Below are 19,560 nucleotides of genomic sequence, written 5' to 3'. Positions count from 1 at the left end.
TAACCACACAAAACAACCTAAATAAGGTACCAAAGAGACAAACCCAAAGAGATAGAGATATATGACATTTCAGAGAATTCAAAATAGCTGTTTTCAGGAAACTCTTTGAAATCCAAAATAAGATCGAGAAGGAACTCAGAATCTCATCAAATAAATTTAACAAATAATTTGAAATAATTAAAAAGAATGAAGAATGAATTCTGGAGTTGAAAATGCAACTGACATATTAAAGAATGCATCAGACTCTTAATAGTAGAGTTGATCAAGCAGAAGAAAAGAAATAGCTTGAAGACAGGCTATCTAAAACTACACAGTCAGAGGAGACAAAAGAATAAAAAAGAGAAGTACACCAATAGGATCTGGAAAATAGCCTCAAAAGGGAAAATCTAAGAGTTATTGGCCTTAAAGAGAAGGTAGAGAGAGAGATACAGGTAGAAAGTTTATTCAAAAGGCAGATAACATAAATGTTCCAAACTTAGAGAAAAATATCAATATTTCAGTATAAGAAGGTTATAGAATACCAAGCAGACTGAAACCAATAAAGACTACCTCAAGCTTGGAGTGGTGGCTTACACCTGTAATCCCAGCATTTTGGGAGGCAGAGGCAGGTGGATCACCTGAGGTCACGAGTTTGAGATCAGCCTGACCAACATGGTGAAAGGCCATCTTTACAAAAATACAAAAAAATTTAGCCAGGCATGCTGGCAGGTACTTGTAATCCCAGCAACTTGGGAGGCTGAGGCAAGAGAATTGCTTGAACCCAGGAGGCAGAGGTTGCAGTGAACTGCGATTGCACTGTTGCACTCCAGCCTGGGCAACAGAGCAAGACTCAATCTCAAAAAAAAAAAAAAAAAAAAAAAAAAAAAGAGAGAGGGAGAGACTACCTCAAGACATTTAATAATGAAACTCCCAAAGGTCAAAAATAAAGAAAGGATCCTAAAAGCAGCAAGAGAAAATAAACAAATAGCCCACAATGGAGCTCCAACATGTCTGACTACAGACTTTTCAATGGGAACCTCACCAGCCAGGAAAGAGTGGCAGGACATATTTAAAGTGCTGAAAGAAAAACAAAAACAAAAACTTGTACCCTAGAATAGTAAATCTGGTAGAAATATCCTTCAAACATGGAAGAGAAAAAAGGACTTTCCCAGACAAACAAAAGCTGAGGGATTTCATCAACATCAGACCTGTCCTACAGGAAATACTAAAGGGAATTCTTCAATCTGAAAGAAAATAACAATAATGGGCAATAATAAATCATCTGAAGGTACAAAACTCATTGATCATGGTAAGGAAACAGAAAAACACAGACTACTATAACACTGTACTTGTGGTATGTAAACTATATAGATATATGTTAACTAGAAAGAAAGATTAACTGATAAAAAAGAACTATAACAACTTTTCAAGACAAATAGTACAATAAGATATAAACAGAAACAAAAAAATGTTAAAAAGCAGGGGATAGAGTCAAAATAAATTTTCTTTTTGCTTGCTTATTTGTTTATGCAATCAGTGTTGTCAACAATTTAAAATAAATTATAAGATATTATTTGCAAACTTTATGGTAACCTCAAATCAAAAAACATCCAACAAATATTCAAAAAATGAAAAGCAGGAAACTAAAGCATATCATCAGAGAAAATCACCTTCACTAAAAGGAAGACAGGAAAAAAGGAAGAGAAGACACAAAACAACCAGAAAACAAATGATAAAATGGCAGGAGTATATCCTTACTTATCAATCAAAATTATCAATAACAACAATAATAACATCAAGTTTAAATCGACTAAAGTCTCTAACCCAAAGACATGGCCTTGGTGAATAGATTATAAAACAAGACCCAATAATCTGTCACCTTCGAGAAACACACTTCACTTATAAAGATCCACATAGCCTGACAGTAAGAGATGGATAAAGATATTCCATACCAATGAAAACCAAAAAAGACCCAGAGTAACTACACTTATATGAAAAAAAGTAGATTTCAAATCAAAAGCTATAAAAACAGACAAAGAAGGTCACTGTATAATGTTATGGGGCCAATTCAGCCAGAGGATATAACAATTGAACATATATATGCACCCAACACTGGAGTACCATGTATATTAAGCAAATATTATTAGAGCTAAACAGAGAGATAGACCTCCATACAATAATAGCTGGAGACTTAAATACTGCATTTTCAACATTCATACAGAACATGTCATACAAAAAAAGATTGTATGCAAAAATAGTTCATATAAAAAAATCAACAAAGAATCATCAGATTTAATCTGCACTACAGATCAAATGGACCTAATAGATATTTACAGAACATTTCATCCAATGGCTGCAGAATACACAACTTTCTCTGCAGCACATGGATCATTCTCAAGGATAAACCATATATTAGATACCAAATAAATCTTAAAACATTTAAAAAATTGAAATAATATCAAGCATATCCTCTGACCACAATGGAACAAAACAGGAAATCAGTAACAAGAATAATTTTGGAAACCACATAAACACATGGAAATTAAACAATATGCTCCAGAATGATCAGTGGGTCAATGAAGAAATTAAGAAGGAAACTGAAAAAATTTCTTGGAGCAAGTGATAATGGAAATACAACATATTAAAACATATGAGATATAGCAAAAGCCACACAAAGAGGGAACTTTACAGCTACAAGTGGCTAAATTAAAAAGTAGAAAAACTTCAAATAAACAACATACCTATGAATCTTAAATAATTCTAAAACCAAGAGCAAACCAAACTCAAAATTAGTGGAAGAAAATAATTCATAAACATCAGAGCAGAAATAAATGAAATTGAAATGAAGAAAACAATACCAAAAAAATGAATTGCAAAGTTGGTTTTACAAAAAGCTAAACAAAACTGACATACATTTGGCCAGACTAAGAAAAAAAGAGAAAAGACTCAAAGTCAGAGATGAAAAGGAAGACATGACAATCAAAACCACAGAAATTCAGAGCATCATTAGAGGTTACTATGGGCAACTATATGCCAATAAATTGGAAAACCTAGAAGAAATGGACAAATTCCTACACACGTACAAACTACCAAGACTAAATAAACCACAGAGAAATTCAAAACCTGAACAGACCAACAGGTAACAAGATCAAGTAACAAGATCAAATCCGTAATAAAAAGTGTCCCAACAAGGAAAAGCCCAGGACATGATGGCTTCACTGCTGAATTCCACCAAACCTTTACAGAAGTAGTAACCAATCCTACTTAAACTAGTCAAACAAACAAAACAAAGAACAAAAAAACAGAGAAGTGATATGGTTTGGCTGTGGGTCCCACCCAAATCTCATCTTGAATTGTAGTTCCCATAACAACCATGTGTCATGGGAAAGACCCAGTGGGAGGTAATTGAATTATGGGGGTGGTTACCCTCGGGCTGTTCTGATGATAGTAATTGAATTCTCAGGAGAGCTGATGGTTTTATAAGGGGCTTTTCCGCACCACTTAGCTCATTCTTTGCCTTCCTGTTGCCACATGAAGGAGGACGTGTTTGCTTTCCCTGCTGCCATGAATGCAAGTTTTCTGAAACCTCCCAGCCCTGCAGAACTGTTGGTCAATTATACCTCTTTCCTTTGTAAATCACCCAGTCTCAGGTATTTCTTCATGTCAGCATGAGAATAAACTAATGCAAGGAGAAAATACTTTCAAAATCATTCTATGAGGTCAGTATTACTCTGACACCAAAACTAGACAAAGATGCATAAAAAAAAGAAAATTTTAAGACAACATCTCTGATAAATATTGATCCAAAAGTCCTCAACAAAATACCAGCAAACTAGGATCCAAGATGGCCAAACAGAAACAGCTTTGGAGTGCAGTTCCCAGCAAGAACGCAGAGAGTGAGGGATCATCACATTTCCAAATGAATTTTTACTGCCCACAGACCAGGAGATTCCCGGGCGGAAAAGTGCCATGAGTCTCCAGCATGGCTGTTTGAGCCAGTACAGCAGGTCTCCGCACAAAAACTCACACAAATCTGGGCACCATTTAAACTGGTGCCTGGAATGCCTGGGAGATAGAGTTGCCCATTCAACTGAAAAAGAAGGGGCTGAAACAGGGAGCCTGGTTATCTGGCTCAGTGAGTCCCACCCCAACAAAGACCAGCAATCTGAAACGCCCTGGATTAAGAGTTTCACAGCAAGCACAGCTGGACCCAGGGCAGTCCAACTCTGTGTGGGGGATGAGCATCTGCCATTACTGAGGCAGTCCACCATTACCTAGGAAGTCCGCCATTACTGAGGCAGTCCATCGTTACCTAGGCAGTCCGCCATTACTGAGACAGTCAGCCATTAGAGACAGTATACCATTACTGAGGCAGTCCGCCATTAGAGAGAGTACACCATTGCTGAGGCAGACCGCCATTACCGAGGCAGTTCTAACTATACCTCTATAAACAAAACCACAATGAAGTTCACAGAGCATCTGGGCAGAGCCCATGGCAGCTCAGCAATGCCTCTGCTGGCAGACTGTGACTAGGCTACCTTCTTGCTGGGCAGGGTATCTCTGAAAAGAGGCAGCAGCATGTAAGGAACTTATAAATAAAGCCCCACCTTCCCGGGACAGAGCATCTGGGAAAAAAGGGTGGTTAGAAGCTCTGCTGCAGCAGACTTAAATGTACCTGCCCAGTAGCTCCAAACAGAACAATGAAGCTCACAGCTCAGCACTTGAGCTCCTTTAAGGGACAGACTGTTTCCTCAAGCAGCTCCCTGACCCCCGTATATCCAAAGAGACACCTCATAAAGGAGAGCTCAGGCTGACATCTGGCGGGTATCTTTCTGGGACAAACATAACAGAAGAACAAAGTGGCAGCAACCCTTACTGTTCTGAAGCTGCTGCAGGTGAACCCCAGGCAAGCAGGATCTGGAGTGGACCTCCAGGAGTTCTATAGCAGAGGAGCCTAACTATTACAAGAAAAACTAAAATACACAAAGAAATAACTTCATCATCAACAAAAAGGATGTCCACTCAGACACCTCATCCGAAAGTCACCAACAACAAAGATGACAGATAGATAAATCCACAAAGATGGGAGGAAACTAGCACAAAAAGAATGAAAACACTCAAAACCAGAATGCCTCTCTTCCTCCAATGGATCACAACTCCTCACCAGCAGGGAAACAAGGCTGGAAGTGTACCTGAATGTGACTGAGAGAATGAATCGAAGCTGGAAAACACTCTTCAGGATATTATCCAGGAAAACTTTCCCAACCTAGCAAGGTAGGCCAATATTCAAGTTCAGGGAATACAGAGAACACCACAAAGATATTCCTAAAGAAGAGCAACCCAAAGGCACACAATCATCAGATTCACCAGGGTTGGAAGGAAGGAAAAAATGCTAAAGGCAGCCAGAGAGAAAGGTCTCGTTACCCACAAAGGGAAGCCCATCAGACTCACAGTGGATGTCTCAGCAGAAACCCTACAAGCCAGTAGAGAGTGGGAGCCAATATTCAGCATCCTTAAAGAAAAGAACTTTCAACCCAGAATTTCATATCCAACCAAACTAAGCTTCATAAGCAAAGGAGAAATAAAACCCTTTATGAACAAGCAATTGCTCAGCGATTTCGTCACCACCAGGCCTGCTTTACAAGAACTCCTAAAACAAGCACTATACATTGAAAGGAACAACCAATAACAGCCACTCCAAAAAATATACCAAATGGTAGACAGCATCAACACAACGAAGAAACTGCGTCAACTAATGGGCAAAACGACCAGCTAGCATCAAAATGGCAGGATCAAATTCACACATAACAATAGTAACCTTAAATGTAAATGGGCTAAATGCCCCAATCAAAAGACACAGACTGGCAAATTGGATAAAAAGTCAAAACTCATTGGTATGCTGTATCCAGGAAATCCATCTCACATGCAAGGATACACATAGGCTCAAAATAAAGGGATGGAGGCAGATTTACTAAGCAAATGGAGAGCAAAAAAAGCAGGAGTTGCAATCCTAGTCTCTGATAAAGTAGACTTTAAACCAACAAAGATCAAAAGAGACAAAGAAGGACACTACGTAATGGTAAAAGGATCAATGCATCAAGAAGAGCTAACGATCCTAAATATATACACACCCAATACAGGAAAACCCAGACACATAAAGCAAGTTCTTAATGATCTACAAAGAGACTCAGCCTCTCACACAATAATAGTAGGAGACATTAACACTCCACTGTCAATATTAGACAGATCAGTAAGATAGAAAATTAACAAAGATATCCAGGACTTGAATTCAGATCTCGACCAAGCAAACCGAATAGACATTTACAGAACTCTCCACACCAAATCCACAGAATATACACTCTACTCAGCACCACATGACACCTACACTAAAATTGACCACATAATTGGAAGTAAATCACTCCTCAGCAAATGCAAAAGAATGGAAATCATAAAAAACAGTCTTTCAGACAACAGTGCAATCAAATTAGAACTCAGGATTAAGAAACTAACTCAGAACTGCACAACTCCATGCAAAACGAATAACTGGCTCTTGAATGTTAATGGGATAAACAATGAAATGAAGGCAGAAATAAAGATGTTCTTCAAAACCAATGAGAATGAAGACACAATGTAGCAGAATCTCTGGGACACATTTAAAGCAGTGTCTAGAGGAAAATCTATAAGCAATAAATTCTGACATGAGAATCAAGGAAAGATCTAAAATCAACACCCTATTGTCAAAATTGAAAGAGCTAGAAGAGCAAGATTTAAAAAAACTCAAAAGCTAGAAGACAAGAAATAACTAAGATCAGAGCAGAACTGAAGCAGATAGAGACACCAAAAAGCCTTCAAAAATTAATAAATTAAAGAGCTGGATTTTTTAAAAGATTAACAAAATAGACAACTAGCCAAATTAATAAGAAAAGAGAGAATGATCAAATAGATGCAATAAAAAAAGATAAAGGGGATATCACCACTAATTCCCCAGAAATATAAACTACCGCCAGAGATTATTACAAACAACTCTATGCACATAAACCAGTAAACCTGGAAGAAATGGATAAATTCCTGGACATTTGCATCCTCCCAAGCCTAAACCAGGAAGAAGTTGAAACCTGAATAGACCAGTAGCAAGGGCTGAAGTTGAGGCAGCAATTAATAGCCTATCACTCAAAAAAAGCTCAGGTCCAGATGGGTTTACAGCCAAATTCTACCAGGCATATCTCTTCTAATCAAACACCACATGTTCACACTCATAGGTGGGTGTTGAACAATTAGAACACATGGATACAGGGAGGGAAGCATCACGCACTGAGATCTGTTGGGGGGGACTAGGGGAGGGACAGTGGTGGGTAGGGAGTTGGGGAGGGATAACATGGGGAGAAATGCCAGATATAGGTGATGTGGATGAAGGCAGCAAACCACATCGCTATGTATGTGCCTATGCAACAATTCTGCATGTTCTTCACATGTACCCCAGAAGCTAAAGTGCAATAATTATATATATATATAAATAATTAAATATATATATATATATATATTTAAAAACAAAAACAAAATACTAGGAAGCTGAATTCAACAACACATTAAAAGGTTATTTATCAGGACCATGTGGAATTTATCCCAGGGATGCAAGGATGACCCAACATATGGAAATCAATGTGATACAGCGTATCAGCAGAATGAAGAACAAAATTCATATGACCATTTTGATTGATGCTGAAAAATTAATAAAATTCAATATTGCTTCCTGATTAAAAAAAAACAAAAAACAAACAAAAACAAAACAACCTCCAAAACTGCACAGGAGGACCACATGTCACATGTTAATACAATAAAAGCAATAGGACAGACTCACAGCTAGTATCATACTGAATGGGGAAAAACTGAGAGCCTTTCCTGTAAAATCTGGAACAAAACAAGGATGCCCATTTTCACCACTGTTATTCAACATAGTACTAGAAGTCCAAGCTAGAGCTATCAGATAAGACAAGAAATAAAATCATCTAAATAATAAGTCAAATTATTCTTGTTAGAAGAAAATGTTATATTTGAAAAATCCTAAAGACTCCACCAAAAATCTGTTAGAACTGATAAATTTGATAAAGTTACAGGATATAAAATTAACATACTGAAATCAGTAGCATTTATATATGCCAAAGGTGGACAATCTGAAAAATAAATCAAGAAAGTAATCCCATTTACAATAGCCACAAATAAAATTAAATACCCAGGATTAACCAAAGAAGTGAAAAATCTCTACCATCAAAATTATAACACAATGATGAAAGAAACTGAAGATGACACCAAAAAAGAAAAGATATTCCATGTTCATAAATTAGAAGAATCCAATATTGTTAAAATGTCCATGCTACCCAAAGCAATATACACATTCAATGCAATCCTTATCAAAATGCCAATGACATTTCTCATAGAAATAGAAAATAAAATCTTAAAATCTATATGAAACCACAAAAGACCCAGAATAGCCAAAGCTGAGCAAAAAGAACAAAACTGGAGGATTCACATTACCTTATTTCCAATTATACTACAGAGCTACAGTAACCAAAACAGCATGGTACTGGCAGAAAAAGAGACATACAGACTATTGGAACAGAATGGAGAACACAGAAACAAATTCATAAATCTACAGTGAACTAATTTTTGAGAAAAATGCCAAGAACATACATCTGGATAATGACAGTCTCTTCAACATATGGTACTGGGAAAACTGGATATTCATATGCAGAAGAATGAAACTAGACCTCTAGCTCTCAATGTATACAAAAATCAAATCAAAATGGATTAAAGACTTAAATCTAAGACCTTTATCTATGAAATTGCTACAAGGAAATATTGGAGCAACTCTCCAGGAACTTGGACTTGTCAAAGATTTCTTAGGTAATACTCCGCAAGCACAAGCAAACCAAGAAAAACAGACAAATGCGATCACATCCAGCTAAAAAGCTTCCACACGGCAAAGGAAATCACATCCAGTTAAAAAGCTTCTGCCTGGCAACAACATGAAGAGACAACCCAGAGCATGGGAGAAAATATTAGCAAACTACCCATCTGACGAGGGATTAATAACTAGAATATGTAAGGAACTCAAAAAAACTCTATAGAAAAATCTTGAACAATCTGATGAAAGAGTGGAAAAATTATCTCAATAAATATTTCTCAAAAGAAGGCATACAAATGGCTTAACAGGCATATGCAAAGGTGCTCACCATCTCCAATCATCAGAGAAATGCAAATCAAAACTACAATGACATAACATTTCACTCCAGTTAAAATGGCTTTTATCCAAAAGACAGGCAATAACAAAGCCTGCTGAAAGTGCAGAGAAAAGGGAAAGCTCTTACACTGGTGGTGGGAATGTAAATTAGTACAACCACTGTGGAGAACAGCTTGGAGGTTTCTTGAAAAACAAAAACTAGAGCTACGGTATGATCCAGCAATCCCACTGCTGGAATATATCCAAAAGAAGGGAAATCAGTATATTGAAGAGATAGCTGCACTCCCGAGTTCATTGCAGCACTATTCACAATCCCTAATATTTGGAAGCAATGTTAAGTGTCCATCAATAGATGAATAGAAAAGGAAAATGTGGTATACGACGCAGTTATAAAAAAGAATGAGATTCAGTCAACAGCAACAACATGGATGGAACTGAAGGTCATTATGTGAAATAAGCCAGGCACAGAAAGACAAATTTTTCACGTTCTCACTTACTGATGATAGCTAAAATTTAGAACAATTGAACTCATGAAAGTAGAGAATAAAAGGATGGTTACCAGAGGCTTTAAGGGTAGTGGGTGGATGTGGTAATGGTTAATGGGTACAAAAATAGATTAATATTTCAAAAGAATAAAAAATATCTAGTATTTTATAGCATAACATAACTGCAGTCAATAATTTAATTGCACATTTTGAAATAGCCAAAAGTATCTAATTGGATTGTTTGAAACACAAAGGATAAATACTTGAGGTGCCGGATACACCATTTACCCTGATGTGATTATTACGCATTGTAAGCCTACATCAAAATTGCTTATATTCCCCATAAATAAATGTACCTATTATGTACCCACGAAAATAAAAATAAAACAAAATTTGGAAGGATTTTTGGAATACTTGAAAATGAAAAAATACCACAAAAACTTAATACTGTAAGAATGAAAAGTATACACAATGAAATGGCAGTTAGCTAGTTTGTTTAACACTATTTTATGTGCCATTAGGTAGACTTCTGTATTAATTTATTTTGTGTTGCCATGAAGGAATACCTGAGGCTGGGTAAATTTATAAAGAAAAAAGAAGTTTTTTTGTCTGACAGTTCTGCTGGCTGTACAAGAAGCATGGTGCCAGCATCTACTTCTGGTCAGGGCCTCAGGAGGCTTTTACTCATGGCAAAATGCAAGGGGTAATGTGACATATGGCAAGAGAGGGAGCAGAACAGAAAGGAGGGGGTGGCAGGCTCTTTATTAATAATCAGATCTCAGGAAAACTAGACAAGCAAGAAGTCACTCATTACCATCAGGAAGGCACCAAGCCATTCATAAGGAATCCACCAAAAACCTCCCATTAGGCCCCACCTCCAACACTGGGGATCATGCAAGCATTCACACTACACCAACTTCAAACACAGAACATGAGAAATGATGAAAGTGAGACTTACCTAATACCTTCAGAGCCATAAATTCTATGCCCAAAATACATTTGAACAAACTACCACAGAAAAGCTTAATATAAACAAAATACAGCTTTTTAAAAAATTAACTGTCACTTAAGGCTTAAATATTTGTTGATAAAATAAATGAAGAGTGACTACACAGCTCAGGCTGCCCAAGACAGACCTGGTTTGTTCCTGTTAGCATGGTAATAATTATTGAGTGTCTTCAAAAATATCCTGATTGATAATTGAATTGTTACAATAATTCATCACTCCAATATCCATGCCCCGTAGTGTCCTCTCAATCAGACTTGTTTTGGTCAATGAGATGCTAGCTCACGTGACACAAGCAGAGTCTTGAAAAGCACCTGTACAACTGAGCTTGCCTGTATGTCTGTACCATGACATGAGAACATACCCAGATGAGCCTGCTGGAGCTTGAAGGACAAGTGGAACCAAATCAGCCTGCTGAAAGATAGGCTAGTCAACCCAGCTGAGCGAGTGACCCAACAGAGTGACCCCAGGGAGACCACAAGAACCAACCAGAAGCATCTAGCCTAAATTACCAAACTGCAAACTTATGAGCTAAGTATTCTGAAAGTTGTTATTATTATTATTTTGAGATGGAGTTTCACTCTGTTGCCAGGCTAGAGTGCAGTGGCCCCATCTCAGCTCACTGCAACTTCCACCTCCTGGGTTCAAGCGATTCTCCTGCCTCAGCTTCCCGAGTAGCTGGGACTACAGGGGCACACCACCATGCCCAGCTAACTGAAAGGCATTATTATTTTTAATCTGTCTTTACTTTTGGGGTGATTTGTTACTCTGCATTCTTGTGTCAATAATTAACTGACACATACACGATTATGGAGAAGCTATAAACAATACCTTCATTTCCATCAGTTCTGCTGTATTTGGAGGAGTGCTAAGAGCTTTTTCAGCTATCCTCTCAAATTCATCGCATAATCTGAAACACCAAAGAAAACCAATCTTACATATTTACAATTAAATGTAATTCTAAAATATATTACTGTAAACTGTTTATTGCATTGCATGAAAAATAAAAATAACTTACCTATATGATATCTAATAACTAAAAGCAAATTTACATACATTTACTTATTTATTCAGTGCACATTTAATAATCTATTACCTTTTCAATTGTAATATTAAGTGACAGTAATATGTAAATGAATCAGATATTATAATGGCCCTCAAGCAACTCACAATTCAGTAAGGGAGACAGGACTGTGAACAATCATTTCCAGCCTGAGCTTTAAGGGCTCTGATAGAGATTTAGTTGAGATGGTACGAAGAAAGTAGTACAAAGGAAAGGAGTGATTATACTTGGAGGATTTGTTTAAAATATGCCTGTGTGCTCAGAAACTTCCAGTAATATGCAAATATTTCCTACTTATTTGGGTTGTTGGTAAGATAAATGATGAACTTATTTTTGCATACAGGAAAAAAAAAGCGGTAAGAGCTAAGGAAGTTCAAATGAAGCTAATAGAACAATTCTCCAATAAGACTGGCTGAAAGATGAAGGAGAAAGGAACAGCATGGAGATAATGGGTTAAAGTCTGGAGTTGGGAGATGAAAAAGGGTTTCCAACATGTTTTTAAGCTTCAGAGGGAAAATCAATAGGGAAGGGGAAGTTCAAAATAAGGAATACAGAAGGTATGACTGAAGAAGCCAGGCCCAGAGGCATTGAAAGCAATGGGGCTGAGCTCCCAGGCAGAGAGAAAAACTGAGTAGTGTGTCAAACCATGCAGGGCAAGCAGTGGAAGGCATTCATATCTAGTGGCTCCTTTAATAGTCCTGATAAGCCCTCTGTCCATCCTAGAGAGACTGGTGAGAGGCAGGAGGCATAATTAGAAGAAAACGAGAAAAAGTAGAACTGGCACCAGCTCAGAGAGCATTAAGAAGCAGGGGAAGTAGCTATGAAATTAAAATAAATATTTCACCCAGCGTGAACAGCAGTAACGAGAAGACACTTTCACTATTCTTCCAGTTCTTTTAGAAGAAAAGCTGCTTTAAGCTGAAAATATGATCTGTTCCTAGACTCAAGTCCTAGTCTGCTTTCACATGGTGCCTTCATCCCCAGCCTTTCCTCTCACCTCTCTTCCCTCACCGTCTGTGAAAGCAATGCAAACCACTCCTAGTTCTTGGAATACACCCTTCCATTTTCACACCTCACTGCCCTCTACATAGTATCTTCTCTTCCAGGAATTCTTTCACCCATACCGTATACCTGACAAACTCCCACTTATCTTTCAAAAGAAAATCCACATTTCATTTCCTCTTTGCAGCCTTCCCTGATTCTCCCCTCTCCCTTAAACTCCATCTTGGGAGGAAATTAATCCTGATCTTCTCTTTTTACCTTGTGGCTCATTACAGTACTTACTGCATGGTATTTAACTTACTGGCTTATGTGTCTATTTCTCCACCTACATTGTTAACTTCCTTCATCAGTTTTATTCATGTCTAGAGCCTTAGAGCCTAAGTGGCTAGTCTCCTGCCTAACACACAGTAGGTTAATACAACTTCTGTCAGGCTTCTATACAGCTTGAAATATCTTTAATGATCTATTGTTTTCTCTGATACTATAATCATAAAATAAATCCTGATTATTTAGGGTCTTTCACCCACGTAACTGATGCCAGTCAAGAGGTTCCCAGAGCAACATTACCACTAGCTGCTGGAAGACTATATTTTTCTACTTCTTGTCTTGAAGAAACAGGTATTCTGCTTTATACACTAGTATTCTGTGAGTTTTCTTAACATGGGTTAGTTTTCCTAAAAATCTCTAGGTTAGTCACCAAATGAATTTTCAAACAACAACAAAAAAGTTATCATGGCCTTCAGGAGTAATTACAGGAAGATGAAGTTTCAAATGTGATGGTCCCTTAGGACCCATGACAACTATCTAAATCCACTTTGAAACCCACTTTGCATATTGATTACACAAATGTAAAAATCTGAATTTAGATAATATCCACTTGACTTGTGCAAAACGAATACAGGGATAGCACGGGGAGAAATGTCAGATATAGGTGATAGGGAGGAAGGCAGCAAACCACACTGCCATGTGTGTACCTATGCAACAATCTTACATGTTCTTCACATGTACCCCAAAACCTAAAATGCAATAAAAAAACCAAATACAAATACATTTTAATACCACCTTAACTCAGACAACTGAGAGGTACATTTGCAGTGAAAAAAATAATAATCACATCACATCACAAAATGACACTTAAGGCCAAGTAGAAATAAGTTTAGCATAATCATTTCTTTTGAATCATATATGACATTGCTCTAATCCATTACTTGAGTTGAGTGACAGCTGATTCAACAACCCTCCCAAAGATTAAAAAAATCAGTATCACATAAATACCTTGTATTTATTTCCTGATGATCTCTGAACATTTTAGCTATAAGTTTCCCACAAATAACATCTGCTCGCTTCACCAAAGCTCTGATTAATTCCTCACAGTGCATTTCAAACATTCCTAAACGAACAGTCTGCAAAAGATTAAAAGTTTAATCAACATACGAAGTAAAATAGATTTTCTCAATTTTGCCATTCTCATTTTTATTTTTGTGTGTGATGTAACAAGATTGAGATTTTTTTAAAAAACATGTAATTCAGAGTGGGTTTTCTGAATAATCATTTGTATTCTACAACTATCTGCTGGGTAAATATCCTTGAAAAGTTTATTATCTTGGAAGCTAATTCTATTTCAGGACAATAATAGCAATAACAGTTTTGGTGAACTGAATTACTGTACTGCTAAACAAATGTAGGTTTCAAACGTTATAGTTGCTCTGTACAAAAAAATACATGTTCATGGTAGAAAATTTAGAAAATTTAAAAAAGAGACAAAGCAAATTTTAAGTAATTTTAGTATGCTACTAAACAGAACCATATTTTGGTAAAATTACCATACTTTCCATAGGATTTATAAACACTAAGGCAAAGATCAAACAGATTCTTGGAATTGTAGGGATGGGATAAATTACATAAAATACTTAAAAGTTACAGTTGGGGTAGTAAAGTATCAGCTACATGAACACAAGAAGTGTGTTTTGCCCAGCTTCTTACACCCAGGGCTTACCACAATGCTGGGGACATATCAGAAGCTCAGTGAAGATTTTTCCTCTTGATTGTAATGTTCTAATCCTTTTGCTGTGTTCTAAAAATACATCCTAATAGAACTGGGGAAAAGATATCAGATAGAGATAACAGTTGTGCAAAACTGGAGTCATTTACCTTAATGGATGTGTATTGTATTTCCTCTATTAGTTTTTGGTATTTGCGAATTTCATCTATTATTTGTTGATAATTATGATTTCCTGAGAGAAAGTTATCAACATCTTGCTCAGCTTTTCTGGTAATTAAAAAGTCATACTTGTCATAGAGTCTGAGGTGCTCAGTAGGTGCCACACTCTCTTTCATAATCACTTCCTTGATCTTTTCTTTGTGAGCATCTATAATTTCACTCAGAATTACGGGCTTCAAGGTTGTTGGTTTAGACTTACTTTCCTAAACAAGGGGGTAAAAATAATACTATTTAAAATACTTTAAAGTAACTATCATTTATCTTTGTACAAATGCCAACCTTATATTTCCTTTTATTCACAAGGTTGTTCTGTTTAATATCTAAGCTATAGAAAGATATGCAGACTAATCACAGCAGTGTTTTAAAATTTAGGTTTCATATAATTTTTTGTTTTCTTTAATGCTACCTAGTTGTATTTTGTTTTTCTGTATGGATGAAAGAACAGTCACTTGAAAATATATACAAAACAAGATTTAGAAAAAACAGCAAAATATACATTTTTAAGTTTTGACATAATTATACATATTTATGGAATACAATTTGATACCCTGACACATGTATACATTGTGCATTGATCAAATCAAGGTAATTAGTAAATCCACCACCTCAAACATTTCTTTGTAGTAAAAATATTCAAAATCCTAACAGTTATTTTGAGATATATAATGCATTATTGTTAACTATAGTCATCCTAATGAGCAATACAACACCAGAACTTAATCCTCCAACTAACTGTGAGTTTGTACCCCATTATCAACCTGTCCCCATCTCTCCCATTCCCTGCTACCTTTCCTAGCCTCTCATAACCACTATTCTGTTTATTTCTGTGAGATCAACTTTTTCAGTTTCAACATCTAAGTTATATCATTCAGTATTTTTCTGTGTGGCTTATTTCACTTAACATAATGCCCTCCAGGGTCGTCCATATCACTGCAAATGACAGAACTTTCTTTTTATAGCTGAACTGTAGTCCACAGTGTGTGTATGTGTGTGTCGCATTTTATCCATTCATCCACTGATACACACTTAAGTTGATTCCCTATCTTAGTTATCATGAATACTGCTGTAAGAAACATGGGAGCGCAGATACCTCTTCAACATACTGATTTCCTTTCCTTTAGCATATATACCCAATAGTGGGCTTGCTGGATCAAATGGTAGTACTACCTGCAATTTTTTGAGGAACCTCCTTGCTGTTTTCTATATTGGCTGCACTAATTTACATTCCCACCAACAGTGTGTAGGAGTTCCCTTTTCTCTACATCCTTGTCAACACATCATCCTTTGTCTTTCCAATAATAGCTATTCTAACTAGAGTGAGGTGAAACCTCATTGGGGTTTCTATTTGCATTTATCTGACAATTAGAGATAGAGAACATTTAAAAATATATCTTTTGGACATCTATTTGTATATCTTCTTGTGAGAAATGCCTTTTCAGGTTTTCCATCAATAAATAGGATTATCCGTGGTTTTGCTATTGAGTTCCTTTTATATTCTAAATATTAACCTCGTCAGACATTGGCATAGTCTGAAAATATGTCTCCACCAAATCTCATGCTGGATTGTAATCCCCAGTGTTGGAGGTGGGGCCTGGTGGCAGATGTCTGGGTCATGGGAATGGATTCCTCACAGCTTGGTGCTGCCCTTGCCATAGCAAACAAGTTCTCATGAGCTCTTGGTCATTTATAAGTGTGTGGTAACTCCCCACCCCACTCGCTCTTGCTCCTGCCATCTGATACACCTGGTTCTGTCTTCACTTTCCAACATGATTGTAAGCTCCCTGAGGCCTCCCTAGAAGCAGATGTGAGCACTATGCTTCCTGTACAGCTTGCAGCATAAGCCAGTTAAACCTCTTTTCTTATAAATTACCCAGTCTCGGGTGTTTCTTCATAGCAATATAAGAATGGCCTACCACAGATGTGCAGTTTGCAAATTTATCCCATTCTGTGAGTTATATCTTTATTCATTGCTTCCTTTGTGCAGAAGCTTTTTAGTTTGATGTAATCCCATTTGTCAGTTTTTATTTTTGCTGCCTATGTTTTTGAGGTCTTATCCAAAAAGAAAATCTTGTTCAGATCAATGTTATACAGCATTTCCTCTATATTTTCTTCTAGTAGTTTCAGAGTTTTGGGTGTTACATGTAGGTCTTTAATCCACTCTGAGTTGGTTTTTATATGTGGTGAGAGAGAGGGGTCTAGTCTGATTTTCCTGTATGTGGATATCCAATATTTTCCAGCACCATTTATTGAGGAGACTATCCCTTTTCCCAATGTGTGTTCTTGGTACCTTTGTCAAAAATCAGTTACTTGTTGGGCATGGTGGCTCACACCTATAATCCCAGCACTTTGGGAGCCCCAAGGCAGGCAGATCACTTGAGCCAGGAGTTCAAGACCAGCCTGGGCAATATGGCAAAACCCCGTCTCTACAAAACATACAAAAAATTAGTGGTAGTGCATATCTGTAGTCCCAGCTACTCCAAGGGCACTGAGGTGACAGAATCACCTTACCCCAGGAGGTCAAGGCTGCAGTGAGCCATGATCATGCCACTGCACTACAACCTAGGCAACAGAGTAAGACCTGTCTCAAAAAAAAAATCAATTATTGTAGAAGTATGTAGGTTGTCTATGTCATTCCATTGGTTTGGGTTACTATAGCTTTATAGCATATATAGTCACAGCTAGGGAACAGGTCACCCTGTAACAGCTCTATTTACAAAATTCATTATAAAAGCTTTTTTTTTTTTTTGCTTTTTATATTACATTATTTTCTTTTTTAAACTAGCATACAGCACAAAGTAAACTGACTGGTAGTTTGCCTACTCCCAATTTTTGGAGAAATATTTCCTGTCTACAAAATCATGTACTCTATAGGAAAAAAAAAAAAAAACCCACACGCCAACAGTTGCCACAACTTTCTCTGCAAGCAATCTTCCTTCAAGTTCCTCCTCACACACGAGTTGTCATGCACACAGTGAATTCTTATTTTCCTGAAAGCTTAAGTTTTAAATACTGCCATTCTATTTACAGATCTACACATAAAAGTGAAAATAAGAACAACCACCACCACAACAAAACCAAAATAGCACTTTTAAAAAACTATAAACCAGCTAGAAAATATTCTAGAAGTTTACAAATCAGTTGCTACTTTTGTACAAAATTGCTAAATAATGAAAATATGAGCAAACTATGTATCAGCTTCAATAAGACAATTGCTATGCACAACCCTGTACATATAAACACACACCTAACACTGCCACGCTAATGTGTTGCCCTTTATACATTTTATTTTCTAAGGCTCATGCAGTCATAATTTGCAGACTTGTAACTTTAAGCCATATAATATGTGAGCTTTAACAGCAGCAACCAATGGTTCCAGGAAACCTGCATACTTAGAACTTAGAGTAAAGCAAAAACTGTAGTACTTACTAACTCACTTTGTGTGCTCAGTTACTAAGTCAAAAAGAAAATGACTAATGGAATAATACAGTTTGGACATCTAATTAATGCACACCAGTTAAGCCCAGTAATGGGAAAAATATTACGCATGAAGAAACTTTTAAGACTTACTAGGATTCCTTTAGTTTCTAAAACAGTAATTATGGCATTACTTTACAAAAAGTTTCAACAAAACACACAATAACTTAAACCAGGTGAGTTCAGTCTTCAGACTTTGAAAAAAAATCAGCTTTGTGTAGCTAGCAAAGATAATTACACCAAACTAGAGGTAGAGGCAGCTAACCAGATGAGACACACATGGGAAATGGGGAAAAGCTTGGCATAAATGATTTCCCATATGGGGGGGGTGGGGAAGTGCATTTCCAGTAGACACTTAACACAAAACTTCCTCTCTCTCTTCCACCCCAATGCTTCATCTTGAACCACATCGATATTTTGTACCACGTCCAGTGTGTGTGAGGGGAGAAGACCACAGATGGAGGCTGAAGAAAAAGGCAGACAGTCTTCACCATTGTTTTTTTTTCCCATACACCCATGCATACCCACACAGAGTTTAAAGTGCTAGTGTCATCTGTCTTGATCCCACCAACACTTTGCGTATTGTAGAAATCTACCTGGAGTAAACTAGCTGTGGCTTTTGTGGTTGTTTTGTTTTTATTTCCTAAGGGATATTTCCAATTTCAATTAAACATGTATGAGTCGAGTGCCTACTGTGTGCCTGCCACTGGGTCTGGCATACAGCATTTCAATTTAACTGTTCATTTTGAGGTTCATTCTTTATCTCACTCCCTCATTCCCACAGTCCTTAGCATCCAAAAAATGGACTGAAGATACTACACCATATTCCCAGTGGCAGATGGCCATTGCGTCCTGCCAGTGGGGAGGCTATTCTTCGAGATAACTGGTAGGATTTGCAGCTGACACAAACCTCCAACTTGGGACAGCATTCCTGAAGAGTAAAGGGGGAGATGCCCTGGCATTCTTTTGCTCCATTTTCCATTTCCTCACTTTCCTTGGTCCAACTCACTTCTTCCTAGAGGAAGGGGAACAGGGTCTAGCCAGAATGATTCCAGCCCCTGACACAGCAGGAGTTCCTTGTTCCTGCCAGCT

General features: G+C 37.1%; 1 protein-coding gene across 1 annotated transcript in view; it reads right to left on the bottom strand.

Moving 5' to 3' along the window:
* DNAH7 (dynein axonemal heavy chain 7) overlaps positions 1–19,560 on the bottom strand; it is a 334,446-nt gene that overhangs the window by 220,059 nt on the left and 94,827 nt on the right. The window contains exons 13-15 of the mRNA XM_003925707.3: positions 14,925–15,197; positions 14,049–14,176; positions 11,540–11,618 (exon numbers count right to left, since the gene is read on the bottom strand). Coding sequence (XP_003925756.1) covers positions 11,540–11,618; positions 14,049–14,176; positions 14,925–15,197 — 480 coding nt within the window. The remainder of the gene's footprint in view (positions 1–11,539; positions 11,619–14,048; positions 14,177–14,924; positions 15,198–19,560) is intronic.

This window comes from Saimiri boliviensis, chromosome 5 (genome assembly GCF_048565385.1).
Source record: "Saimiri boliviensis isolate mSaiBol1 chromosome 5, mSaiBol1.pri, whole genome shotgun sequence".
NCBI lineage: Eukaryota > Metazoa > Chordata > Mammalia > Primates > Cebidae > Saimiri > Saimiri boliviensis.
Note: the sequence above shows the minus strand (reverse complement) of the source record. Positions and strands in the feature narration are given on the sequence as shown.